This window comes from Ursus arctos, unplaced genomic scaffold (assembly GCF_023065955.2).
Source record: "Ursus arctos isolate Adak ecotype North America unplaced genomic scaffold, UrsArc2.0 scaffold_2, whole genome shotgun sequence".
NCBI classification, from domain to species: Eukaryota; Metazoa; Chordata; class Mammalia; order Carnivora; family Ursidae; genus Ursus; species Ursus arctos.
In genome coordinates, this window is record NW_026622874.1 from 87849286 (window position 1) to 87876364 (window position 27079).

General features: G+C 52.1%; 3 protein-coding genes across 4 annotated transcripts; 2 read left to right on the forward strand and 1 right to left on the reverse strand.

Moving 5' to 3' along the window:
- Positions 1 to 1431: 1431 nt before the first annotated feature.
- Positions 1432 to 5652, forward strand: ZNF48 (zinc finger protein 48). Its single transcript, XM_026515790.4, has 3 exons — positions 1432 to 1663; positions 1831 to 1924; positions 3063 to 5652. The coding sequence occupies exons 2-3, from the start codon at positions 1846 to 1848 to the stop codon at positions 4862 to 4864; spliced, it is 1881 nt and encodes a 626-aa protein (XP_026371575.1). The 5' UTR covers positions 1432 to 1663; positions 1831 to 1845; the 3' UTR covers positions 4865 to 5652.
- A 3460-nt stretch (positions 5653 to 9112) lies between these two features.
- Positions 9113 to 18570, forward strand: ZNF771 (zinc finger protein 771). Of its 2 annotated transcripts, none has more exons than XM_026515791.4 (3): positions 9113 to 9968; positions 10623 to 10772; positions 17493 to 18570. In XM_026515791.4, the coding sequence occupies exons 2-3, from the start codon at positions 10632 to 10634 to the stop codon at positions 18303 to 18305; spliced, it is 954 nt and encodes a 317-aa protein (XP_026371576.1). In that variant the 5' UTR covers positions 9113 to 9968; positions 10623 to 10631; the 3' UTR covers positions 18306 to 18570. The 2 variants fall into 2 exon arrangements, with proteins under 2 accessions (XP_026371576.1, XP_026371577.1); XM_026515792.4 differs by lacking the exon at positions 9113 to 9968 and adding an exon at positions 10196 to 10268.
- A 1936-nt stretch (positions 18571 to 20506) lies between these two features.
- Positions 20507 to 24111, reverse strand: DCTPP1 (dCTP pyrophosphatase 1). Its single transcript, XM_026515794.4, has 3 exons — positions 23965 to 24111; positions 23124 to 23234; positions 20507 to 21002 (listed from the first exon to the last, which is right to left on the reverse strand). Exons 1-3 carry the CDS (start codon positions 24063 to 24065, stop codon positions 20702 to 20704), a joined length of 513 nt encoding a protein of 170 aa, XP_026371579.1. The 5' UTR covers positions 24066 to 24111; the 3' UTR covers positions 20507 to 20701.
- Positions 24112 to 27079: the final 2968 nt, after the last annotated feature.

Genomic DNA, 27079 nt, shown 5'->3' on the forward strand with positions numbered 1-27079 from the left:
CTCCCTGGGTTCCTTTGTATTTTCAGGGCCCAGACAGTGTCTAGATATTGGTTGGTGATTCCTACGTATGTGCTGATTGATTTGTGGTCCTGCTTTCTGTCCTTGTCTAACATCCCTGCATACCAGGCACCCAGAACCATGCAGACTCCTTCCCACAGCTTAGAATTCTTCTTGCTCTCCCACACTATCTTGTAGTGGTACGTGGAACTCTCTCATGCCCTCCCAATTCTCTCTTTTTCATGATTTGTGTGCTTGCCCCTGTACACTGGTAGCATTCAAGGACAAATCTTACATGTGTTTCATCTCTATCCCAAACTCTTGGCTCAGTATTAAGGTGCTAACTAAGTGTGAATTAATATACAAACCTCAGTCACCCCTCCCTATCATCAGATCATCAAGGCACACTTCCAGGCACTCCCTTCTTCCCCAAAGGCAATCTTGCTTAGAGAACAGATACCTGGGGTCATGCCCCCGGTCCACTGGAACACAGACCCAGCCATGGTGGTACCGAGCTGGGAATCAGGGTTTAACGTTTAAGGTTCTCCCTGGGTCTGGCCTTTGTAGGTCTGTCGACCTGTCCGCTAGTCTCCTCATGGGCTCTTTCTTTGTGTCTCTATCTCTTTGTCTCTGCCTGTTTCACTGTCCTTTGTTCCTCTGCTTCGGGGCCTGCTTCTCTCCAGATTCCCTTCCTTTTCTTACAGCTCCTCCGTGTGCTTCAATGACTTTCTAACTATCTCTTATGTTTCTACATCTGTCTCTGGCAGCCAATCTCTTGCTCCTGCATTTTTGGGCCGCCGCAGTCTCTCGGTCTCTCTCTCTCTGCCTTTGTGTCCTCTCTGAGTCGGGGCTCTTAGGTTACGACTTTGTGAGTCTCTGGCTCAGGGTCTCCGCTCCGCGCCTCGGGCCTGATTTCAACTGGCCGCCTCTCCCCATCATTTCTCTGGAGTCTGCCTCTGTCCTCTAGCTGCTGCCCCGGCCTCGGTCTCCCCCAGCCCAGCCCCCCTCCCCACCCCACCCCCGGCCCTAGGCCTCTCGGACCGGCCCCGCTTTGTTTCCTGTGTCTCGGCGCCCCGCCCCCGCCCCGTCTGGGGTCTCCGCCGCCCTCCGCCGCCCTTTGTTTGCCTGGGTCTCTCCCCCACCCCTTTCCCTGGGTCAGTCCTCGGATCTCTCTTTGTGTCTCCGGGCCGGGGTGGCTGGCGCAGTCGGCCAGCCCCGGAGGTCGGCGCGGGTGGCCCGACACAGCGACAATTAAGAAGAGTCTTCGGCCCTCATCACCCTACTCCAGCCCAGGAGGTACACGGTTAATACCACCGAGTTCGGGCAACTGTCCTCGGCTTAGAGTAGCCCTGTCCGCGGCACGCGGCCTCCCGCCGGCCACCGAGCTCCGGAGGACGCGGGTGGCCCCACAGGCTTGCAGCTCCTCCCAGGTCCTAGAGCGGCTCGGTGAGGACCAGCGCTTCCGCTTCCCGTCCCCGCCCCCGGCGGCCGCCCCCGGGACGCCTGGGTCCGAGCCCCCTCCCCATTTGGCGCGGAGCCCGCATCCCGGGGCCGCCGGCGGCTCGGGTAGCGGAGCCCCGCCGAGGAGCTCGCGAGGGCGCCGGGGTGACATAGCCGGAGGCGGCCAGGAGGAGAAGGGGGCGCTGCGGGCCGGAAGGAGCAGCAGGTGCAGGGGCGAGCGGCGGCGCGGGCGGGGGTCACCGGGAGCCGCGCCCCGCACCTCGGACCCGGCCGCTGCCCGGTGCCCGCGCTGGCCGGCAGAGGGCAGCGGCAGGGCGCCGCGGGCCGCACATGGCTGTGTGACCGTGGGATTGTGTCTGTCCCCTTGCTCAGGGCGGCGTGCGGGCGATGGAGCGCGCGGTGGAGCCCTGGGGCCCGGATCTCCAGGGCGCAGAGCAGAGGGAGCAGCTGAGAGGCGCCCGCACAGGTGAGGGCCGGGGCGGTGCGCCGCCAGGGGCAGGTAAAGGCCGGGTGGGGACTCCGGTGCTGGGCTCTGTCTGGCCGAGACCCAGAAAAATCGGACGTGAACTGTGCTTCCAGGGGAAGGGGGGAGGGGAGCAAAAACCGAGGTTAAGGAGCGAACGTTTCTGAGCACCTACTGTGCGTCAGGCCGTGAGGCGCGTCATCTCAAGGACTCTCCCGGCTCCTCGACAGTCATCACCGGCCTCACTGCCTCTGCCCTACTTCAGGCCTCGTTTTATCTCATCCTGACAATTGCAACAGCCTCCCCTCATCCCTTTTCTCTTCAGTGATGCACTCAGCAGCCACACTGATCCAAGTCCGGGTTTAATCCTGTTTCTCTTCTCAAAAACCTTCCCTAGCTCCCTTCTGCCTACTACTCAAAAGCCTAGTGTTCCATCTAGGCCTTACATGCTTAATCTAGTTCCAGCATCCCTCTCCAGCGTTACCTTCCATTCCTCTCCATGGTTTACTCTTCTCTTTTGCTGTGAAAGCTTGGCCCTATCTCCTTATTTCTTTTCTGTCTTGCGACAGCAGTTATTCTAAGCCCACAGTTACAATTATTTGTGCTTGATCTTCTCTCTCCTACGCATTTTAAGGGACAGGTGTGCGTCTGGGTCCTCTCAGGTACACGCAAGATGACTGAAGTAATAAATTACAGAATGGGCTAATATAAGAAGATATAATAGACATAGCAAATACTAGGTTTTCCAAATAGAGACAGTATAATGTGGTTAACACAGGCTTGGGAATCAGACAGATCTGAGTTAGAAACGTGGCTTTGCTACTTTCTAACCTTTATAACCTTGAGCAAGTGACTTAAATTCTTTGAGTCCTTATGTGTATAAAATGGGAGTAGTAATAGCAGTTATCTCATAGCATTGTTTGCAAGGATTCAGTGATGCCTAGTTCAGTGACTGACACATATTAAGGGCCTGTTATAAGGAAGTTACCCTTGTCAGCAATAATAAGTGTGTCAGAAGTTCAGAGAGAGGGAGAGCATCCTTGTGACCACAGACTGTCAAGGAAGCCTTCCCGGGGAAGTTGCTATCAAAGACAGGGCTGAGCCAAAGGGCAGCGTCTGCTACTCCCTTTTCTTTCCCCAGGTATAGGGAGTGAGAATGTGGAGATTTCTCAGCCGGATGAGTTTGAACATACCCCACAGGAGGATGACTTGGGGTTCAAGGAAGAGGAACATTTGGCCCCAGGTCATGAAGTAGGAAATGCCTCTCTCAAACCTGGAGGCATCCAGACCTGGGATGACTTATGGGTCCAGAGAGAGGGCCCAGGAAAACCTCAGGCTCGGGACAGAGGTCCCCGGCTCCTGGGAGAGCCACGCTGGGGCCAGGCTAGCGATCGGGCTGCCGTGTGTGGTGAGTGCGGCAAGAGTTTTCGGCAGATGTCAGATCTGGTGAAACACCAGCGGACCCATACGGGGGAGAAACCCTACAAGTGTGGGGTCTGCGGCAAGGGCTTTGGGGATAGCTCTGCCCGTATTAAACACCAGCGAACTCATAGTGGTGAAAAGCCCTACAGAGCCCGCCCACCAGCCCAAGGCCCCCCAAAGATTCCTCGGTCCAGGATCCCGGCTGGCGAGCGCCCCACTATCTGCGGCGAATGCGGCAAGAGCTTCCGGCAGAGTTCTGACCTGGTGAAACACCAGCGGACACACACGGGTGAGAAGCCCTACAAGTGTGGCATCTGTGGCAAGGGCTTCGGGGACAGTTCTGCTCGCATAAAGCACCAGCGGACACACCGAGGGGAGCAGCCTCCCCGGCCCGTGGTGCCCAGACGGCAGCCTTCTCGAGCAGCTGTGGCAGCCACGCAGGGCCCCAAGGCCCAGGACAAGCCATATATCTGCACCGATTGTGGCAAAAGATTCGTGCTCAGCTGCAGCCTTCTGAGCCACCAGCGCAGTCACTTGGGGCCCAAACCTTTTGGCTGTGATGTGTGTGGAAAGGAGTTTGCCCGGGGCTCAGACCTGGTGAAGCACCTGCGGGTGCACACGGGAGAGAAGCCCTACCTATGCCCTGAGTGTGGCAAGGGCTTCGCCGACAGCTCTGCCCGGGTCAAACACCTCCGCACCCACAGCGGGGAGAGGCCTCACGCCTGCCCAGAATGTGACCGCACCTTCAGCCTCAGCTCCACCCTTCTCCGCCACCGCCTCACTCACATGGAGCCCCAGGACTTCAGCTTCCCAGGCTACCCCTTGGCCCCGCTGATCCCCAGCCCACCCCCCAGCTCAAGCCCACCCCCACCTCCTCTTGGCACGAGCCCCCCACTGACACCTCGAAGCCCTTCACACTCGGGTGATGGGCCTTTTGGCCTGCCTGGCTTGGAGCCAGAGCCCGGGGGCCCACAGGCTGGGGAGCCACCCCCACCCCTGGCAGGTGACAAGCCCCACAAGTGCCCTGAGTGTGGCAAGGGCTTCCGCCGAAGCTCGGACCTGGTGAAACACCATCGCGTGCACACAGGGGAAAAACCCTACCTCTGCCCTGAATGCGGCAAGGGTTTTGCTGACAGCTCTGCCCGAGTCAAGCATCTCCGCACCCACCGGGGTGAACGGGCTCGGCCACCACCACCGTCCACTCTTCTGAGGCCACATAACCCCCCTGGCCCAGCGCCCACAGCCCCTCGACCCCGAGTCCGAGCGCAGCCCTCTGGACCCAGCCAGCCCCATGTGTGTGGCTTCTGTGGGAAGGAATTCCCCCGGAGCTCAGATCTGGTCAAACACAGGCGAACACACACTGGGGAGAAGCCATATAAGTGTGCAGAGTGTGGCAAAGGTTTTGGTGACAGTTCTGCCCGCATCAAGCACCAGCGTGGGCACTTAGTCCTGAGGCCCTTTGGGACAGGGGATGGTCGGGCAAGGCCCCTTAAGGAGGAGCCACCAACAGGACTGGAATGATGGGGTCCAGGGAAAATGGAAGCCCAGGAGACCAAAGGGAGGGTATCTGCTGCTTAAGCAGAGAATAAAGGGCCGGGGAGGTGGTGGGAGGGAGAAGGAGGGGAAGAAATGGGAGAAAGGAGTGAATAGATAGAAATAGAAATTGGAGATAATGACCTTGAAGCTCAGGAAACTCCTGGCTGGGCTCAGTCAGGACCTTTACAGTGTGGTCTATACCCCCAGCTTCTAGAACACTGCCTCGTATTCTGAATAGTGTAGGCACTCAATACTTAATGAATAAACTGGCCTTAGCCTGAGGGCCCTTAAACAACTCTAAATTCTGCTGCCTCTTAATCTGTTAAGAATTGATCCCACCCAACCTTGCCCCTAGGAGACCAGCACCCTGGCCAGCACCAAACAGGGTTTATTTGACCTTATGAGCCGCGACAGTGAGACTTCAGTTTTGGGTGGTATAGAGGCAGGGGCATCTTGAACCTTCTGGTGGGAAGAGTACTGCTGTGTGGATTGCTGGACATGGTCTTAGCCAGGAAGGGTGCTGTTGGACAGCCCAGACCTATCTGCCCTGGAGAACCCCAACCCACCCTGACACCTGGACGCTGACAGACTAGACCAGAGACAGCAGAAGGAGCAGTCATACACTCGATGCCAAGCCCAGGTCCTGGTGGACGTCAGCAGAGAAACTGGCTGGGAGAAGGGCAGGACTGGAGTGAGGAGAGGCCAGGGAAGCTCCAAGGCAGGACAGCCACATCTCCGTGTATCTCCTCGCCAATAAACTTTCTTGTCTGAAACTTGGACTCTGCTTGTGTATGTGTGCAGGGTGATGGGGGCGGGGGGAGTGTCAAAGCCTCACCACAGGTGAAGCCATGTGTACACTTGGGAAGGTCCCTTGCCCTTTTTGAGCCCGTCAAATAAAGAAGTTGGAATAGTCAGCCGCTTTCCAGCTGTGACATCTGGTTGGAAAAACGGCCACCGGGTCTGTCGGCTGATGGCCCAGACCTGAGTTCTGGCTGCCCACAGGCGCCACCTGCGCCACCTACGCCACAAAGTCGAGCGCGACCCCTAAAGGGAAAAACGGGGCGCCACGGGCCGGGGAGGGCGTGGGCGTAGGACGGTGAGCGCCGTTGCTATGGCGACAGGTTGGCGGGGGGCGGGGGAAGGTGGCCGTCTGTCTAGTACAGGCGCAGAGGTCCCCGACACTGAGGCTCTGCCTACTGGGAAACCCCACCTCCCTGAGACCCTTTTTTTATTTGTTGAGAGGTCATTTGACTGCATAGTCCAAAGGGAGGGCAAAGGGGATGCCTTTTTATCCCCCGGAAAATGCAACCATATTTTCCCAGCGACCCATGCGTCATTAGGAGCAAGACTCCAATTCCTAGCTTTTTCCGAGGAGGGCGCCAGTAGGGAGGAAGGGAGAGAGGAACTGACCTGATTGGCCAGGGATAAAAAAGACGAGGGCAGTTCACCCATCTAAGAAATGAAGTACAAGACCACTTTGCAACTTCGCGGGTTGGGCGTCTCTGCTAGTCTCGGTGGGGGAATGGTCCCTGGATGGAGACTCTCGCGAGATCTTAACCATCGGCCGGGCTTCCCTAGAAACCAACGAAAGCTGGCTGCGGCGCCCTTCCTCCGGATCTTCCCACCTCTGCCAAGTTCTTATATGTACTCGAAATGTTGCGTTTGGGCCTGGGGTTTTTGGCCGCTTCGGTCCTTAGGTGCACCCACACCCGTAGGCCTGAACGGAGGCCTTTGGGGGCTTTTGGAAGATCGCCCCTGCTGGTTTCCGTGTTTCCCCTCCCTACCAGTCGGCCTCCAAGCCGGCCTGCAATGATCTTTGTAAAATTCCATCTGCTTGTGTCGCTCCCCATTAAAAACCCTGCCGTAGCTCCATATGTCGCCTCTGTAAAAAGTAACTCCTTGACATTTAGGTTGGCATTCAAGGTCTTCCGTTTGTGTGGTTTCAGCCCTATGCTTCTTAAATATTGCTTCGTTTACTTGGAATGCTCATGACCACCCACCCCCCACTTGTTAACCTCTCCAAGTCAGAACACTTCAAGCATTACTTTCTCCCAGAAGCCTGCCCTGAACCTCCAGCCTGAGTTAGAATCTACTTCTTCTGAGCACTTGAAATATGGAGAGCTTCTTGATGATGACAAGTCACTCAACAGCATTACCTACCGTGTGCTGGGTATGGGGGACAGGAGGATGAAGAAAACAAGGTCTCCGCCCTCAGTTTCTATGCAGAAGACAGAGGTTGGACAAATAATTACAAGTGTAGGAAGCACTGTGCAGGAAGCATGCCTACAGAAGAGAATCCTACCTGATTCAAAGGCCTCTCCAAAGAAGTGAAAACTACGTTGAGACCTAAGGACTGACTTGGAGTAAGCTGAGAAAGGAGGTGTGAGGGCTGGTATAGGAGCTGGAGTCTTCTGGGCAGAGAGTAGACTGTGTTCCCAAGTCCTTGGGCATTGAAGAACTGAAGTAAAGTTCTAGTGAGTCTGAAGGCAAACAGTGAAATGCAGAGTAATGAGGTGTACGATGAAGACTTTTCCAAATTCAACTTTCTACCTCCCAGTCCCAGCAGGAGCCTGGCACACAATAGGCCTCACTAAATACTTTGGTGAGCAGTGCCCTTGGCACATGATGTGCTCTTCGCAAGAGTTTACAGGCCCACAAGCTGCTACCTCCTTGTCAATATTGCAAACTCCCACTCATCTTTGAAGGTCCTTCACATTTATCTCCTCAGCGAGGCCTGCACCCAATAACTGCTTCCTTCCCAGGGGGTTACTATTATTCACTCATCTTACTATCCTGCCAGAACACTTATACACCTACTGCTTTCCCTTTCATATATATATATTTATTTATATTTATATTTATTTATATTTATATTTATTCATATATATTTATATATATTTATTTTTTATCACAATCTTTTTCGCTAGACTACGAGATTCTCAAGAACAGAAACTAGATCTGAGTTCAGCTATATACGAGTACATGTTTGTAGAGCAAATGGACAGAAGTCCTTTCCCTCCTCTTGCAAGCATCTGTTCCAGAGCCCTTCCACAGCAGGAGCCCTTTCCAGTGGCGACTTTTCACTGTTGCCAGGTGAGTCTCCTCACAGATTGCAGGTCTTGCCTTTTGCTAGAAGTGGGGTTCCAGCCATAACCTGGCCCCTCCTTACCTCGCCTCCATCTCTCATATTACACTTCCCCTTGCTAACTCACTTGGCTCCAGCCAAACAAACCTTTCTGTTCCTCAAATGTGCCAAAATTATTCTCACCTTAGGCCTTTGCAGTTCTGTCTAGAACACTTTTCCTCCAGATTTTTAAATGGCTAATCCTTTCTCATCATTCAAGATTCATCCCAAGTATTATTTCCTGAGATGCCCTCCCTATCCACGTGAAAGAATCCCCCAGACGGCACCTGGGTGACTCGGTTAAGCGTCCGACTCTTGATTTCAGCTCAGATCGTGATCTCAGGGTCATGAAATTGAGGCCAGCATCGATCAGGCTCCATGCTCAGCAGGGAGGCTGCTTGGGATTCTCTCTCTCCCTATCCCTCTGCTCTTCCGCCCCCCCCCCGCTTAAATAAATAAATAAATAAGAGAAAGCCCCAACCATGGCCACTCTATTGCATCATCTTGCCCTAGTAATTTCATTATCTGCAGTTATCTTGTTGACTTGTTTACATTTTTTACACCCTTAAAAGTGCTATAGCAGCCAAGATTTTTGTCTGTTCTGTTCACTACGGCATCTCCGGTGCCTAGAATGGCGCCAGGCACGTATCAGGGCCCACACAACCAAAGCGGAGATCTTGAGTGTGAGTATCCAGGCATTTGCCCCCTTTTCCTTGCTCTGAGGAAGAGCAAAAGTTTGACCTGATGTAATCCTAACATCCAAATTTTGTCCTGGCCTCTGAAGGCTGAGACTCAGGTTTGAGTACTGGCTCTGCCACAAATTTCCTCGTGTAATTTCATTTCTGAAAGATAGTTTGGTGTAATAGAAAGAGCATGAGCTTTGGAATCTTCTACTTACCAGCTTTGTGACTTTGAGCAAATCACTTCAATTCTCTAAGCGTTGGTTCATTTGTCAGAGAGAGACAATATTATTGATCCCCACAGGGCTGTTATAAAGAGACATAAGGACTGCAAGCACTTCCTGAATGTTATTTCTCTTTCCTTTCTTTCTTTCTTTCTTTTTTTTTTTTTTAAAGATTTTATTTATTTATTTGACAGAGAGAGAGACAGCCAGTGAGAGAAGGAACTCAAGCAGGGGAAGTGGGAGAGGAAGAAGCAGGCTCCCAGCGGGGGAGCCCGATGTTGGGCTCGATCCCAGAACACTGGGATCACAACCTGAGCCGAAGGCAGACGCTTAACAACTGCGCTACCCAGGTGCCCCTCTTTCCTTTCTGAATCTGAGGTGCCTCTTTCATAAAATGGGAGAATTGGGTATCTTTTTCAAGACAAGTGGGAAATACCGATCTTTAGGCAAAATAGCCCAATTTTTAAATTTGGCAATTTTAAACGTGTAAAAGACCTCTATTTTTTAAAACTAATTTTTAAAAGTAAAAGTACCCTGAGGGCCAAACAAGATAGTTCCGTGGACTGGATTTGAGCCACTGGATTTGGGCTACTAATTTTCCACTTAGGCTATTGGTTGTCCGGGGTGCCATGACAACCCTTACTGTGTAACTTAGGCAAATCAGTTTTTATCTCCCTCAAGTTCCATTAGCTCATCTGTAAAATGGACCCACCCTGGTGTGTAAAACGCTTAGCACAATGCTGGCGCGTAGTAGGCACACCACACAGTAAGTGGTAGCGGTAGCTGGGGTGGCTGTTGATTTGAAAACTACGTATTCAAAAGGGGCAAGACATCCCAGAGACAAGGACACTGCGAAGGCGACGCTGGGAAAGGAGAAAAAATGGGAGAGGAAAAAAGAGGGAAGGGAAGAGGTGAGCAGGCAACAGGGTCCGCCCTCCAGGCGGGGCGCCAGCGAGAGGCCCAGGCCGGGGCGGGAGCGCACGTGGCCTATTTTGGGCGGAGCAGACGCGCCTGGCCGCAGCGGAGACCTCCGAGGCGGCCACAGGAGACGAGGCTTGAAGGTAGGTTACAGCTGGTCTGCGAGGACCTTGGACGCCGGAATGGGGTAGCCCGGGGGTCTCTGGGAGTTGGGGTACAGCGGAGGGCGCCAGATGTGGGCTCGCCACCCTCCCGGGGCAGTTCTGGCCGGACGCCTGGGTCCTCTGGGCCCCTCCCCCTAGGGGGCGGGGTTAGGTGATCTGACCAATGAGCGGCAGTTCGCGAGGCCCCGCCCCGCCCCGCCCCCGGAGCCGCGGCCTCGCAGAGTGCCCAACCGCCCGGCGCCCTGGCCAGGGGCTGTGCGAGCGCCGAATCTGCGGCGGGTGAGTGCGCACCCCCCAGGGTCTCCGCCCCGATCCCGCCCCCAGCCCGTGCCCTAGTGCTCTGGACCGCTGGCCCGGGAGCCGGGGAGTGACTCAGCGTGGGGAGGGTGGCGACTTGCTGGGGCTGGAGATTCGAACTGTTCAGGGCCTTGAATGCCGGGATGAGTGGGGAGAACGAGTGTCTTCGGAGCTGGTCCTGGGGCCTGGGGCCGGCCTGGGGTGGAGGGAAGAGGGCACCGCAGGGCGGGAGAAGCCAAGGCTACATCGCCTTGCTGGGGTCAGGGCCATGGGGTGGGGGGCGAGGGGTGGAAGGGGGTGCGAATCCTGAGCTTTTGACCCAGCGCCTTGCCCTAGGACACCAAGATGCCTGGGGAACAGCAGACAGAGGAGGAGGAAGAGGAAGAGATGCAAGAGGAGATGGTACTGCTGGTGAAGGGTGAGGAAGATGAGGGTGAGGAGAAGTATGAGGTGGTGAAACTCAAGATCCCCATGGACAACAAGGAGGTACGTGTCCCACACCAGGGGGCTTGGTTACCTTAAATATGGTTAGGTCCAGCCTTCCTCAGACAAACCAGCGATCCAGCCCCTACTTTCCTCTCAGTCTTAGACATAGAATCTCAGGCTTGGTGGCCCATCCTTCTGCCTTACTGCCCATGCTGCCATCATACAGATGTCACACCTACTGTGCTGGCTAGCCTCGGTTCCCCATGGAGCTTAATGTCTAGCGGGATTGGACTGACAAGTAACCATGCAGCTACAGCCCCGGGTGATGGGTGCAGGCACCAGAGGCATGGAAGCCCAGAGCTGGGAACTGCACACTTCGGGTTGGGCAGAGGGGTGGTTAGGTAGGCAACAGCAACAGTAACAGCTGACTCTTAGTAGCATTTGCTATGCACCAGGCACTTTCTAAGTACTGCAGATCTGTAATGTAGGTAGTTTTTGTTCCATTTTACAGGTGAGGAAACTGAGGCCCAGGAAACTGGACAGTTTGGTGACTAGCCCAAGGTCTCAAAGTTAGGAAAGGGATGGCTTAGCTGAGACCACTGGGGATCTGAGGTTTAGAAGGAATGGCCCGATTCATTGCTCAGGGAAGTGGGTGGGGCACTGGGAGAAGTGAAGGCAGGTGGTACCGTCGTGTTGTAGCATGGATGAGAGTAAGGTGGTTGGCAGGCTGGGTGGGACCTCTCCTCTGGGTTTTACCCTAAGGGTTTTGAGGGTTTAAAGAGAGGAGTTTTAAGGAGATCTGAATATGAGTTAAATTTCCCTATGAGAGATCCTAAGTGCCACTAGGAATGTTTCCACTTCCCAGAACCCTATAGAACTCTCACCCCCAGTCAAAGGAGCCCTGAGTCCGTCTGGAGGACTCCTGTTGGGCCGCGTTTCTGGGCTCAGGCTCCCTCTGATTTCTTCCTGCAAGGAGCCAGTTCTCTGGGAAAGACAGTTCTGCTGCCCCCTAGTGGGTGTGGTGGGCCCTAGGGGGAGGGGGCCGGCTGCTTTGGCAACCGATTCCAGTCAAAATAACTGTTTAGTTCCGTTTTCCTCCGGCCTCCTTGGCCTGTCATCCTAGCTCAGCCTGCCTCTCCTGGCTCTGTGGATCTTCTGATCTCCACCTTTGTCCTATAAGCTAAGAACCCAGACTCTGGGGGCATGTGGCTGGCTCAGTCAGTAGAGCATGAGACTCTTGATCTTGGGGTTGTGGGTTTGAGCCCCATGGTGAGTGTAGAGATTACTTAAAAAAATAAAATCTTAAAAAAAAAAAAAGAACCCAGACTCCAGAGCTTAGATGGACTTCCAACCCTATCACCTTCCAGCTGTGTGACCTTGGGTAAGTTTCTTAACTTCTTTGTGGCTCAGTTTCCTCTTTGTAAAAGGGAAATCATAACAGCATCTACTTCTTGAGGTTGTGAGGACTAAATGAGTTAGTGCTGGAGAAGAGATAGAACTGTGTCTGGTGCCTAATAAACACTATGTAAATATTTGCTCCTGATAGTCGTTCTTCTCCCTACAGTTCAGGACCTTGGACTAGGTCATCCTTCTGGAGATTTTTCAACTCCTTTTTATCAGTGAACTTTCTGGGCTGAACTGCGGGGCTGGGAGTGAACAGGGAAACCAACCTGGGGGCCTAGACAGAGGACTGAGGGCAGACAACTCAAGGCGATGGTGAAGGCTTCATGGAGGTGGGGGTTGACTTGGTGCTTGAAGACGCAAGTGGTGATCTGGCAAATGGAGGAGGAGAAAGGGCGTTCCAGGTGGTGGAACAGCAAACGTAGAGGCTCAGAGGACATGAGGCCAGGAGGCCAGAGAGTAAAATGGCGTTGGAAGCCAGCATAGGAATTTAGGCAGAGCGTCAGATCGGAGGAGGGACATGACTGGATTTTCTATTTAGAAGAATCATTGGCTGCTACGGGGAGACCAGGCCAGAAGGGCTGATAGCCTGATCTAAGGTTGTGACAGCAGTGGAGAAAAGATGGAGAGAAGGGGATATTTGGGAACCCTGATTGGACTGGGTGGAGGTAAGGATGAGAAAGTGGAGAGTGGGCATGTCTAATCATCAAAGGTATGTAGGGCTAGACTCTACATGGTATCACGTAGCAGTGAAAAGCATCGGTTCAAATCCTAATTCTACCATTCACCAGCCTGGCCTTGGCTTTGTCATCTGTAAAGAGGGGTAATGAAAGTTAAGGTCCTCGAATGCCAGCCTGAGAAGTGTCATCTGGGTTACTGGGTCTGGGGGAGGAGGTTGGAATTGAGGATCGCACACAGACACCCTACGAACATTTAGCACTGTGCCCACAGCATAGCTCATTAACTTCCCGTGTGGTCTCCTTGAGCCTCAGCTCCTAAAAATGGTGATCTCAAAATCTCTTTCCAATGCTGATATTCTGTGACTTCTTGCTATCACCCACTCCTGTGGCCAGTCGTTGTCCAGAATAGGCTTTAATTATGCCGCACTCAGGGGCTGGAGTATCCTCTCACTGCCTATCAAAATCTGGTCTCTCTTTAATGAGTAGAAAAGATTTTCTAGAAGGGTCTATGCACATCCAGTCCTGTCTCTCTTTGCTTAAACCCTTGAATGGTTTCCTGTTTCCTTCAGGATAAAGTCTCAGCTCCTAAGCCTGGCATTCAAAGCTCCCCATCATCTGACCTCACATCCTGGCTTATCTCTAATCACTCAGTACCCATCCCATGCCCTGACTTCAAACACACCCGACCCTTTCTCATCTCTAAGACTTTGCCCGTGTGGTCTTTCAGCCTGTACAGTCCTCTTCACCTTTTCCACCTGCTTTCTCCAGGAGAGGCTCTTGTCTCTTGTAGATCAGGTTTCTTGACTTTTAACTTTTCAAACAAACTTTTAACAAATCACCTGGTGATCTTCTTAAAATGAAGATTTGCTTCTGCAGGTCTGGGGTCAGCCTTGAGATTCTGCATTTCTAACGAGTTCCTAGCGATGCTGATATTGCTCGTCTGTGGACCACAATTCCAGTAGCTAGGAGCAAGAGAATAGGGTCATTATTTTATCCTTTGTACCAAAAAGGGGAGATTCTGACTGCTAAAAGAGCCTCGGGGAGGAAGACAAGCTGTGTAGGCGATCTCCACCTTGTCAACAAGAGAGAATTGTATCACGGCTAAGAGAATAGGTATTTCGGACAAGGACAGACTCTCAGTTCCAACCCTGGCTCTGCCATTGATGAGCTGTAGGGTCCCTTATTTCCTTGCTCAAAAATGGAGCAGATAGTACCTAACCCAAAGGGTGATGAGAGTTTAACACGAGAACATGGGTGGAAAGCACTTAGCACAGTTCCTGGCACATAGTGAGTCTTCAATGAATGGTAGCTGTTGTTCTTAAGGAAAGTAATGGCCAGGGGGAAACAGACATGTTTGCTCTGATTTAAAAAAAAAAAACTAAGCAGGAAGACAAAATCACAAACTTCAAATATTTGGATTTTTCCTATTAACGCTATTACATTGATTGTAAACTCCTAGTACCTATTGTTATGGTGCAAATACCGTTCTAATGTTTAAGTCTGCTAGCTGTAGAATTTAAGACATAGAAGGGCCTTTGATGATCACCTAGCCTGGTATTTGCCAAGCTTCAGTGACGTGTATATCGCCCACCTGTTGTGCTCTTTTATTTACTGCTTTTCTTCAGATAGGTTCACATCGCTTTGTTTAATTAAACCCGCCTTCATCTACACAGTGATATTGATGGGATTGTGGATTTCATGTGATCTGTTGTTTTTCTAATGTCCGTGAAAATAAATACATGATGATTATAATGAGAGACTTTCCCCGTAACACCTAGAGTCCTCTTGCATCTTGCGTGTGCATGCTTCAGGTTGGGAAATTTTGATCTCACCTAGCCTACCTCGCCTTCCTTGGGACACGGAGGCAAAGGAAGAGAGTGACTTGCCTGGGGTCTTAACGAGCTAGACTCTGCCTGTCTTACCAAGATTCTTCCTGGTGGGTTCCTGGCTGGCTTAGTTGGTAGAGCGTGCGACTCTTGATCTCATGTGTTTGAGGGTCACGTGTTTGAGCCCCACGTTCAGTGCAGAGGTTACTAAAAAAAAAATTTTTTTTAAATTCTTCCTGGGGCATCCAAGGCCCCTTGTCTTGAAGCTGGAGATACTAAGGCTACTCGTATGAAGAATTCCTTTCTCATAAGTCAGTGAACCCAATATAAGGAAGCCCCAGGCACATCAAGCCCTTTTACAGAAGGGTGCCAAGGAAAAATGGGCCAGAAAAATGTAAATGTAATGAGAAAAATCCTCTCCACAATGGCTGACATGTTGAAATAAAGCCAGTAGGTGTCAAAACCAAGGCAAGATCGAAAAGCATGACCTTGAATTCAGACTGTGCCAAACTTGCTGTGGGGAGTTTCTTGATTTAAAGTATCAAGTTGTATTTTAAGCTTGAATCCCTCTTGGAGAGCACCAGGGACTTGGAGTCCAGCCTCTGTCACATCTTGGCTGTTCTAGTGAGGGGAAGCAGTGTAGCCTTCTGGGTAGGGAGTGAGTGCTCTCGTGTCTGTCCCAACTCCGCCCGGCTTTGTGAATCTAATCCCAATGAGCCTCTGTTTTCTCAGCTATCAAAAGATAACACCCGATTCAAGGGGGGTGACAGGAAGCTTTAATACGATAATGTACATAAAATAGCATTGTCAAAGCCTTACACTGTAATGTTATCACTGTTATCGTTATATATACTGTTTAAACCAGAGTTCCCATGGCTGGCCACTAATTTCCCAAACTGTCTTGTTTTCCAGTTTCTGAGTTGGTTACCTAAAAGCTGCCTTTTTTACAAAGGATCTTGAAGGACTTGAAGTTGCCCTCCTGGCAACTTCAGAAAGAAAAGAGCCTTCTGTTCCTTGTCACTCCCCTCTCTTAACAGTTTCTTTTTAAAATGAGAATAGTAGTAACTACTTTGTGGAGATTGAATATGGGGAGAAGCTAACACTTTCTTGTCCTTAATATGTGCAAGGTATTTCATTTGGTCTTCAATTAATTTGCCTGTCTGGTTCATGGTAGGTTCTCAGTATATCCGATGAGCGTTCTCTTTTCTAAGAAGTGGGCAACGTGCCCCCAACATTCCTCTTCACTCTGCTGTTAGCACAAAATGTTTTCTCTTCCCTCCCTCTTACAAAGCATTTCTTTTCTTTCTTTCTTTTTTTTTAATTTTATCTCTAGAGGCTCAGACCTCATGAAACCGGCTCTTTTTCAGAATTTTCCATTTCAGGCCTTGCTTTCTTCACAACTTAAAAAATGATAGGTACTTGGGGCGCCTGGGTGGCGCAGTTGTTAAGCGTCTGCCTTCGGCTCAGGGCGTGATCCCAGCGTTCTGGGATCGAGCCCCACATCAGGCTTCTCCGCTAGGAGCCTGCTTCTTCCTCTCCCACTCCCCCTGCTGTGTTCCCTCTCTCGCTGGCTGTCTCTCTCTGTCAAATAAATAAATAAAATCTTTTAAAAAAAATGATAGGTACTTGCTCTGAAAAGTTTATTAAAGAGCCTGGACTCGGTGCCGGCCTGGCTTCTAAGACACCATGCCCTCCTGGATCTCCTGCCTCACTGACTGCTCCCGCTCAGTCTTCTTGCTGGCTGCCCATCTTGCTGCCCCAGGTTCTCTCTGCCCATTCCTGGGGTGATTTCTTCCGGACTCCGCTTTAAAAACCATCAATAGGCCGACAGCTTCCCAATGAACATCTCGAAGCATAGGCCTCTTTCAGCTCCAGATGTGTCCAGGAGAACTGCATATGTGCTCCGAACCAAATTTCACCTACCACCTTGCTTCTCCCGCTGCCCTCATCTCTGCAGACGGCCACTCCACCTTTGCAGCAGCCAAACTCAAAATCCTTGGAGTCATTTCGACTCCTCTCTTTCATTACACCTCCTATCCAGTCTATTATCCACTCTGTTGTCTCAAACTGCAAAATATATCCAGAAGCCGACCACCTTCACTTTCCACCTGTCACCTGCGTCTGAGCCACTGTCTGCTCTTCGGAGATGGCTGCAGTACAAGTAGCCTCCTCACTGGGCTCTGCTTCTGCTCTCTCCCCTCCCTGTTCTCAACTCAGAAACCTGAGCGTGACTTTTAAAACGAGTCTGATCTGTTCAGATCCCTGCTCCAAACCATCTGCCATCTCTATTGGCTCCCCATCTCGTTCATATTACTTGCCCCTAAGCCAAGAGATCCCCTGCAAGACCACCCCATCCATCACTCTCCCCCTCAAGCATTCTGCCTTAGGCACTTTTCCAGGCCATTCCTGGAACGCAACAGGCAAACTCCCCGCAGGGCCTTGCTGGTCCCTCTGTAGCCTGCTCTCTCACCTGCATTAGGTCTTTGCTCACGTTACATAAGTAAGGTTTCTAAACACTCCTATTTAAATGTACAGCACCCCCATCCCCGCCCCAATACCAGCACTCTTTATCCATTAAAAAAAAAAAAAATTAATGTCGAATCCCCAGTGCCTAAACAGAGTCCGGCACATTGTACGCGCTCAATAAATGTATGTCGAATTAATAACGAATTGCTAGAATGAGCCTAGGCCTTGTGATACGTGCGTTAACAGACTATCTCACTTAAAGCGCACAACCGCCCTGAGGCGGGCACCGCCGCGTTGTCTGTTGTACAGCGGGGAACTGAGAGGCTGCAGCTTGCGGACACCCAGGCCCCCGGCTCCTGCGCCCGGCAGTCAGGGCTGACGTGTCCCCCCTCCCCCTCTCCCCGCAGGTCCCGAGCGAGGCGCCAGCGCCGTCGGCCGACCCGGCGCGCCCACACGCGTGCCCGGACTGCGGCCGCGCCTTCGCGCGCCGCTCCACGCTGGCCAAGCACGCACGCACGCACACGGGCGAGCGGCCCTTCGCGTGCACCGAGTGCGGCCGGCGCTTCTCGCAGAAGTCGGCGCTGACCAAACACGGCCGCACGCACACGGGCGAGCGGCCCTACGAGTGCCCCGAGTGCGACAAGCGCTTCTCGGCCGCCTCGAACCTGCGGCAGCACCGGCGGCGCCACACGGGCGAGAAGCCGTACGCATGCGCGCACTGCGGCCGGCGCTTCGCGCAGAGCTCCAACTACGCACAGCATCTGCGCGTGCACACGGGCGAGAAGCCGTACGCGTGCCCGGACTGCGGACGCGCCTTCGGCGGCAGCTCGTGCCTGGCGCGCCACCGACGCACGCACACGGGCGAGAGGCCGTACGCATGCGCCGACTGCGGCACGCGCTTCGCGCAGAGTTCGGCGCTGGCCAAGCACCGACGCGTGCACACGGGCGAGAAGCCGCACCGCTGCGCCGTGTGCGGTCGCCGCTTCGGCCACCGCTCCAACCTGGCGGAGCATGCGCGCACGCACACTGGCGAGCGACCCTACCCGTGCGCCGAGTGCGGCCGGCGCTTCCGTCTCAGTTCGCACTTCATCCGCCACCGTCGCGCGCACATGAGACGCAGGCTGTATATCTGCGCCGGCTGCGGCCGGGACTTCAAGCTACCCCCTGGCGCCACGGCCGCCACTGCCACCGAGCGCTGCCCAGAGTGCGAGGGCAGCTGAGCCGCCTTTCTTGTCGCCGCGGGGCTGCGAGCGTCCGGCTTGGGGGGGCGGACACGCTGGGACCCCTCACCTGGGGCTACATTAACCAGGACCTCCCCGGCTCACGACCCGGGGCTGGGAAAGGGTGGGATGGCAGGCCTGGCTGCCTTGGAACTGGGAGGCAGGGAGAATCCCCTAACTGGGAACCCTGGAAACAGTGCCCACTCCCCGCTCACTACAACCCCTTGACCCGTGTTAGTGAATAAAGTATTATATCCTCGCCCCACCCGTGCCTGTGAGTGAGGTGGGGGGAAAGGAGGAAAGTTGGCGTTTTACCCAGGCTTAAGTAACTTGAATGAGTTATGGAGCCAAGTGGGGCTACAGGCCCAAAGGGGTTCCCTGAACTGGCTTTATGTGTGGGGAGTCCTCGTAACTTCAGGTCTGGAAGGGTCCACAAATACAGCACATTCTGGCCAAACAGCCACTGCACTGTTTGGTGAACAGACACGAACTTCCTTCTAGGAGAGATGGGCTGACTTCATTTCCTAACTTGGATGACTGTGGGCGATGTCCGGAGGGCACAGGATGAGCAGGACAGGAGTTGAAGTGGTGGCAATTGTTACAACCCAATCTGGACACATTGAGTGTAAGGTAAACGCAGAGGAGTCAGAGAGGTGACTGGAAATATTGGCTTGGGGATATCAGGCCTGGAGTGCACGATACCACTTCTAGAAGAGGTACCCAAGCAAAGTCCGAAAGAACAGCCAGAGCTGTTTCGGCCAAAGCTGAAAACGGAAGCTTCCTGTCCGGGAAATCTAAACGAAAGTGTTCTGTGGAGGGAGTGGTCAGCTCTGTGAGATGCTATATGTGTAGCTCAGGGAAAGTGGTGAGAGGAGTGAGGGTGAAAGCCATCCTTGAGTGGGCGAGAACATAGGAGAATGAGGAAGCCCAGTGGATGGGTGTAGACAACTCACTTTCAGAGGCTTGGCTGTGAAAAGCAAGAGGGGAATGGCTGGGGGTTTGTTGGGTTTGTTTTGTCGATAGGGAAGAAACGCGATTATACTTTATGCTGGTGGCAGAGCTGATAGAAAGGAAGAGAAGCTGGTTATATAGAGGAGAGAGCAGATAACTCATCATGGAGAGGATACACAGTAAGAGACCAATAAGGATAAGGTTCCTGCTGTCACTAGTAGGGAGAGGAAAGGTGCGTTTGGGAATACAAACCCGAAGTAGTTCTAATCCGGATTGTGTTTTACGTGGGAAGTAAGAGGTCACTGGTTAAAAGGGAGTGAGGTCAGTAGTAAAAGGAATGAGACCAGTAAAGAGAAATGCCTCATTTTACTGATGTGGAAATAGGCTCCTAGGGGCAGCAAAAGTAGTTCAAAGGCTTTTTTTCCAGCATTACTCCACACTGTGAGGGAGGCAGGCCATGGGTATCCCCAAAAGGGAAGTGATGTGCCTGAGATCTTCACACGAGGGGTAAATCATATACACCCGACACTGTCTTTAGGTGTATAGGTGGAAATAGGCCTTGGGAGGCCAGGGGAGGAGGCAGGAGGCCCTCTCCAAGATGAGAGGAATCTCTGTTCTCCACATCAGACACTTGACCCTGATTTGTGATGAGGGCCCAAGGGAGAGGGGCATTAGGCTCTCACAGGGTTCAGCGTTGGGGTCTTGATGGACAAGGATGGGTTTTAGGCCCAGGCCCCTCTTCACTGTGGACATTTCCTGCTCTGGGCCCCTGAAAGTCTTGAGTTGAAAAAGCAAACAGATAACTGCAAACTTAGAAAGTCCCTCCTATGTGCCAGGCACTGCCCTAAGCACTCTACTTAAACTAACTCAAACCTTACAACCCTATAAGGGAGATACCATTATTTTCATTTTAGATGAGGAAACCAAGGCGCAGAAAGATGAAGTAATTTGATGAACGTCATCCAGCTTGTAAGTATCAAAGATGGCATTTGAACCCAGATAGCCTGGCTCTGGAATCTGGGCCCTTAACCAACACTACATAGAGCCTCCAGTCCCTTTAGAGGTCCAGCAGGGCTAAGGGAATTGCATGACCTCAGACAGGGATCTTGCTAGAAATCCAATCTCCCTGCCCTGTCGGTGGGAGTTGCACTAGAGAAACATGGCAGCTGGGCTCAGAGGCATCCCTGGTGCCCTTCTCCAGTATCTGCTATGATAGAGCCTCCCTAGTCACTCCAGGAAGAATCTAGAAGTTGCTAACCAAAACTTTTATTGGGAGGGAAAAATACCAGGAGGCTGTCTTCTGGAGGTTCTTGGGCCTCAGACCTTAGGAAGTAGGGCCCCCAGGCCCCTGATCTGTTAGGAAAGGACTAGAACAAAGTTCCATGGCCAGGCCACTCTTTGCTTCTCAGATGCCATGCTGAGTTGCAAGTCCTGTGCCCATGTTTCTAGGTTGAGGCCTGGCCTGTGGACTCACAGTCAAGGTCCGCAGGCCCCACAGCTTGGTCTTCAGAGGTGGCCCCATGGGGCAAGTCTGTATACTTGAGGGCAGAGCCCCGGGACAGATGTGCTGGGTAGCGCTGGCGGTTGAGGTCCATCTTGGAGAGCACCGCTTGGGGCAGATCCACACGGCATCGGGCTGCTAGCGCTACCAGGTAGATGAGGACGTCACTAAGCTCCTCTTGAAGGGCTGCCCGTTCCTTGGGGGGCCAGGCTTGGGGGCCAGGCTCTTCATCGGGCTTCCACTGACTGGGGGCAGAACACACAGGTAGGCACAAACACAGATGCTAGCTATAGACCATGGGCTCCGCCTCTCTCAGGAGCACCCCAGTCCTTGCAGCAATGCACTCCTATCTCTTAGGAAGTTCCTTCAAGGACAACTCAACCCACCTGGGCCCTCGGCAGAGTCGGGGTGGGGAAGAGACCCCAGCAGATGATTCATACAGACCTCTGTGTCCCAACATGCGCCGAGGACTGGCCAAGAGAACCTTTCACTTGTTAAGTCCCAATTCTACTTCTCTCCAGCCCTAGCCACTGCGACTCCAGATTAATCCCCAGACCCGGACCACTGGGAAAGCTTGTTAACTCACTTCTACTCTTTCCCAGTACCATCTTTTAAAACCACAAATTATGTTTTGTCCTTCTGCTGCTAAAATTCCCCCAGCTGGGGGCGCCTGGGTGGCTCAGCCGTTAAGTGTCTGCCTTCGGCTCAGGTCATGATCCCAGGGTCCTGGGATCGAGCCCCGCATCGGGCTCCCTGCTTGGCGGGAAGCCTGCTTCTCCCTCTCCCACTCCCCTTGCTGGTGTTCCCTCTCTCGCTGTCTCTGTCAAGTAAATAAATAAAATCTTCAAAAAAAAAAAAAAAAAATCCCCCAACTGTACTTGGAATAATATCCAGACTCCCGACCATGCCCTTCAGGTTCTGCATGAGCTGTCTGTCTCCTGCCCCTTCCGGAGTCATCGTCCACCCCACTTCCCCTCTCTCCACGCCTAAAGCCACTCTGGCTTGTTCTGTCTGGCAAACAGGCCAAACTATCACAGGGCCTTTACACTTAACTGCTCCCTCTGCTTTAAATGCTCTTCTCTCTGCTCCCCCCAGATCCTTCCCATGGCTGCTCTCTCCTCTTCTTCGGGTCTCAGCATAGACGTCCCCTCCTCAGAAAAGCCTTCTCCTTCTGTTACTTTCTTTCTCATCACCTTGTGTTATTTTCCTCACAGAACTTATTGCAATTCCTGATCTTTTAAAATTAGCTTAGGGGCGCCTGGGTGGCTCAGTCAATTAAACGTCGACTCTGATTTCTGCTCGGGTCATGATCTCAGGGTTGGGAGATCGAGCCCCACATCAAACTCTGTATTGGGCGTGGAGCCTGCTTCAGATTCTCTCTCCTTCTGCCCCTTCCCCTGCTCGCTCTCTCTAATAAATAAATCTTAAAAAAAAAATTGGTTTATTTATTGTTAGTCTCCTTGCACTGTGAAGGCAAGAACCATGTTTTTTGGGTTTTTTTTTCCAAAGCTTTTATTTTTAAGTCATCTCTACACCCAGCGTGGGGCTTGAACTCACAACCCTGGGATCAAGAGTTGCACGCTCTACCGACTGGGCCAGCGAGGCGCCCCGGGAACCATGTCTATGTTGTTCAGGGCTTCCTTCTAGAAGCCCTAGACACAGCTGACGCTCATATACGTGTAATGAGTGAATGGCTTGCCCTCACCCATATCTCTGTGCTCTCATTTCTCCATCCCCACAGTGACTGCCCTGGTTTAGGCCTGCCTTACCACCTCTTGCCTGGTCTTCAGCCTCCTCACAGGTCTCCCCTGCCCCAAGTCTCTTGGTGACCCAATCCCCCCTGCAGAAAGGCCTTCTGTCCAAACTCCATCACTTCCTAACTCCAGCTCTGTCACTCTGGGTTCCTATTGCCACCCCTCTCTTCCACAGCCCCATCACTCACTGTGTAGGTCACTACTGCCTGTGGGGCACCAGGCACATGGGACAGGCCAGACGACAACACAGATACAAAATCCTTGCTCTCCCTTGAAAAGCTCACCCTGACGGAGTCTCAGAATCTCCCCGAATTTAACTTGCCCTTTCCCACTTCACTACCTTCACAAATGATTCTCAAGTCTGGAATGCCGCTGGGGGATCTTCTAAAGAACACCCTCCTGTCCACCCCAGAGGCTGCCACCATCCCTTATGACCTGGACCTGCCCTGCTGTTTTCACACCTTTCTTTTTCCCAGAAGACTGGATGCCCCAAGAGGGCAGGGACAGGAAAGCCATCTCTATCCCCAGGTACAGCAGGATATTTAATGATCAGATAAATGTTCCCCGCTCCCATAACACACAGACTATTCCAAGAAGACTTCATCTACTCACAAGAGCTCTGCCAGCTCCCCCACTTCCCCCACCAAGGCCAGTAGGAGGTTCCTAGGCTGGTGGAATTGGCCCCAGTCTCGTTCAGCAGCAAACTCAGCATGGAGGCGGCGGCTGGAAGAGAAGAAAGGGGTGGAAGTCCTGGTCCCAGGGTTAGAGAACCCAAGAGAAGACGCGGAGCCCAGGCGGGCATCTCGGTGATATGCAATGGGGGCATAAATATCAGGGGTTCTGCAAGGAATTCCTTGGATGGCCTTAAGCAAATCATTTCTTCTCTCTGGGACTTGGACTCCTGGTCTACAAAGTGGGTGCGCCCTACACAGACCCTCAACTCTATCGAAAACTAACAAAACCCTCTTTTCCATTATTCCACCTCCTACTGCTGCTTCTGCAGTTTCCTCCACCTGGAATATTCCTCTCTCTGCATATCGAAATCCTACCGATTTTACAAAGTGCAGCTCCAGGGACACTTCCCCTAAGAAGCCCTCCTTGATTTCCTCCAGCAAAAATAATATCACCCACCTCTCAGCACCGCATTTGCCCCCGTCCTGCCACTCACTCCCGGAGGGCAGAGGCCGGGCAGAAGCAGCATCTTAAGTAGCAGCCCAATTTCCCCAGGGCTGGTTCTAATATTACTCACCGGGCGTCACCATTTCCCCTGCCTCTGGTGTGCATCACTAAGCCCATTTTGCAGACAAGGAGGTTAGATGACTCGCCCGAGATCAGCCAGTCGAGCTGGGACCCCAGCATAGCTGCTAGCCTTCTTCCAGACCACGTGGAGGGACCCTCCCCAATAGGAGAGAGTAAGGGGGCGACCTCCCCAGGTTGGGCTGGGACGGCTTACATGTCCTCGAGCGTGGGCTCCGGGCTGAAGCTGAAGGGACTGGCAGCAGCAGTGCCGTCTCCCCCCATGTCCCCACGCGCGTCCCCATTCGCCCGAGACATGCCGCCCACCAAGCAGCAGTCCGGACGCGCTGAACAACACCGCGCGAAGCTCGGAACCCGCCTCCAGGGCCCCTGACCAATCACAGGCGTTCACGACTGCTTCCCGGGGCGGAGCCGCAGGAAAGACCAATTACTTCTGTGGACTTTACTGCAGCCCGCCCTTTACCCCCCGGCCTTGGATTCTTCGGTCTGGGCCGAGCATCTTAAAGGTATAGAGGCCAGATTCGACCGCGAAGACACAATGGACGGAGGGCGAAGAGGGCGCAGGCGCGTCGCCTCGTTTGTGGGCGCCAGATGGCGCCAAAGAGAAATGACGAAGCAGGGAAGGGGGTGGGATGCTCCCTGGAAAACCCCAGAAATGGAGGCTTTAAGCAAGAAAGGGAAATTTATTACAAGGATACAAGAATGTCTCCAGGATATAGAAACTAGGGTAACCGTTCTAAGCATCTTACATATTTAATCCTCACACCAACCCTAGGAGGTAGGTAATATCATCGTCATCCCCATTTTACAGGTAAGGAAACGGAGAGATCGAGTAGTTTAACTCAACAGCTAATAAGGTGGTAGCCAGGTTTCAATTCTAGGCAATTTGGTTTCGGAGTCTGTTTTATTAACCCCTACACTATATTGCCTCAAACGATGATAAGTACCTTGGGAAAAAAAATATTTAAACACTTTGAAAAGTGGGGGCAACGTTAGCTTGCATGGTCCAGAGAAGAAGGGGTAAGCCCTTTGGTTGCCATCACAACCGCCTTTTCCCCTCCTGCATTCTTGCACGACCGTGATTTTATTCTGGTGTTCGTCCTCGATCGGTTTACTGGTGAGCCTATGGCCTAGTTCTTGACAATGCGAAGTTAGGAAGTCTGTTGGAGACTTCCGGGAAGGGTTCTCAGTTGTTTGTTTTTCTCAGTTCTTTTGTTTAAAAAGCACAGGATGTTTCTACCTTTAGATGTTAGTATGTGAAGGAATCTTTATGTGGAGGGCTAGCCCACAAACTGGGATTGGCAGATGGGAAGATAGAAAGGACCTGGATCCTTGATAACATTGTTGGGACACTTATTTTCCAGAAAGGTCCTAATTTAAGACTCTGGTTATATAAGAAAATAAATCCCTTTATTGGTTAAACCACTTTTAGTTGGGTTTTCTGTTACTTGTCTCTGAGAAAGTGACATTTAATCTGAGCAAAAATCAAAGGGAATAGAGCTCTAGGTAGAAGGAGCACCAGTGCTTGAAGCAGGAAAGCCTTGGCATGTTCTAAAGACGAAAAGAATTCCAGTGTGGCTGGAATATAGCGAGCAAAGGGGAGAGTGGTTGGACAAGAGGCAAGATCAGATTGATCAACTGTGGATTTTATTTTCTATTTTATTTTATTTTGGATTTTAAGTACTATGGAAACCCTTTGGAGGGCTTTGGCAGGGGAGTTATATGATCATATTTTGTATTTATGAGCCCTCTGGCTGCTGTGTTAAGAATGAATTAGAGGAAGGTAAGGGTAGAAGCAGGGAGATGAGTTACGGCCGTTGTCCAAGCAAAGGATGATGCTGACTCTGGGCCAGGTTGATGGTGAGTGAAGATGGAGAGAAGTGGATGTATTGGGGAGATATTTCTGGAGGTAAGCTATAGGCTTTGCTGATTTTGAATTAGAGGTATGGGAGAAAGGATAGAATCAAGTATGGCTTACAGGTTTTGAGTGTTGAGCAACATGGTGGATGGTGGTGACTCATCAGGGGATGAGGATTGAACACACATGGTATCAGGAGTTTGGTTTAGAACAAAGCTAACTGAAGCTACATATCAATTTGGCAGGTGGATTTATGAGACTACGGTTTAGAGAAGAGATCGGGGCTAGAGATTCACATTTGGTAATCTCAGTCATTAGACAGTACTTAAAGCCACGGACTTGGAGAAGAATGACTAGTACAAGAATCTAGATAGACAAGACTAAGATTTGGGGTACTCCAATATTTAGCAGGTGAGCAGAAGAGAAGAGGCAGGGGAGATAACAGGAAAATCGAGAATGTGGTGTTATAGAGGCTAAGAGAGGAAAGTGTTCCAAAATGAGTGGACGTCTGATTTGGGTACTACTGAGCTGCAGGGTAAGAAGAGAAGAGAGCACAGAAATTGCTGCTGGATAAGGCAGCATGGAAGTTGGATACGGGAGTTGGGAGAAAAGAGGGAGTCCCGGGTAGCTCCTGGGTTTCTGGCTTGAGTAAATGGATAGATAATTTTGTCATTGGCTGAAATGAGGACACAGAAGCCCCAGGAGTTGGGGTGGAAGGGAAGATAATGAATTCAGTTCGGGGCCTGTTGAGTCTAAGATGGTTCTAGAACATCTAGATGATGTCCAGTAGGCAGGTGGATACAGGTCTGAAGTTCAGAACATTGATCTGCCTACAGATCTGGGAACTGAAAGTACTTTCCATAGCACCTACCCTGATGTTTGCTTAGTTTCTCCAGACAAGAATCCAGTCTTTTACTGGAATGTAAAATACAGCTTTCTTAGGAGTCCTCTGCATCTCAGATTTTTGAGGAGTCAGGGACCAGGACTTCTAGAGCTCACAGGTCAGATGGTCCTTGGTGATTGACAGGAAGGAGGAGACACTCTTTGTAGGTCTGCCTCTGCCCTCCTCCTAGGAGCTTCTGACCGAGCTTGCGAGGCTTTTGCCAAGCATCCCAGTTCCTTGCTCCATGGCATTGTCCTTGGAAGACCAAGCAAACCCAGCTCCAGCACAGCACAGAGTTGGAGGGGTGGCGAAGGCCCTCGGGGTGGGGGGGGGAGGGAACAGACCTGAACATATAATGGTCTCATGATCTGGACCCTTCATCCAGACTCTTTCTGTACCCTCACCCCCACATCCATTCGCTTTTCTCCATTCTCCTCAGACACATCTTAGCAACCCAACCTCCCTGCTTTAGTCAGGGCCTCAATGTGCTTGGTCTTGGCTTTTGGTTCACATTCGTGATTAGCCTTTATGGGCCTATCCCTTTAGGGACTGGGTGCCCTAGTCTTTTGG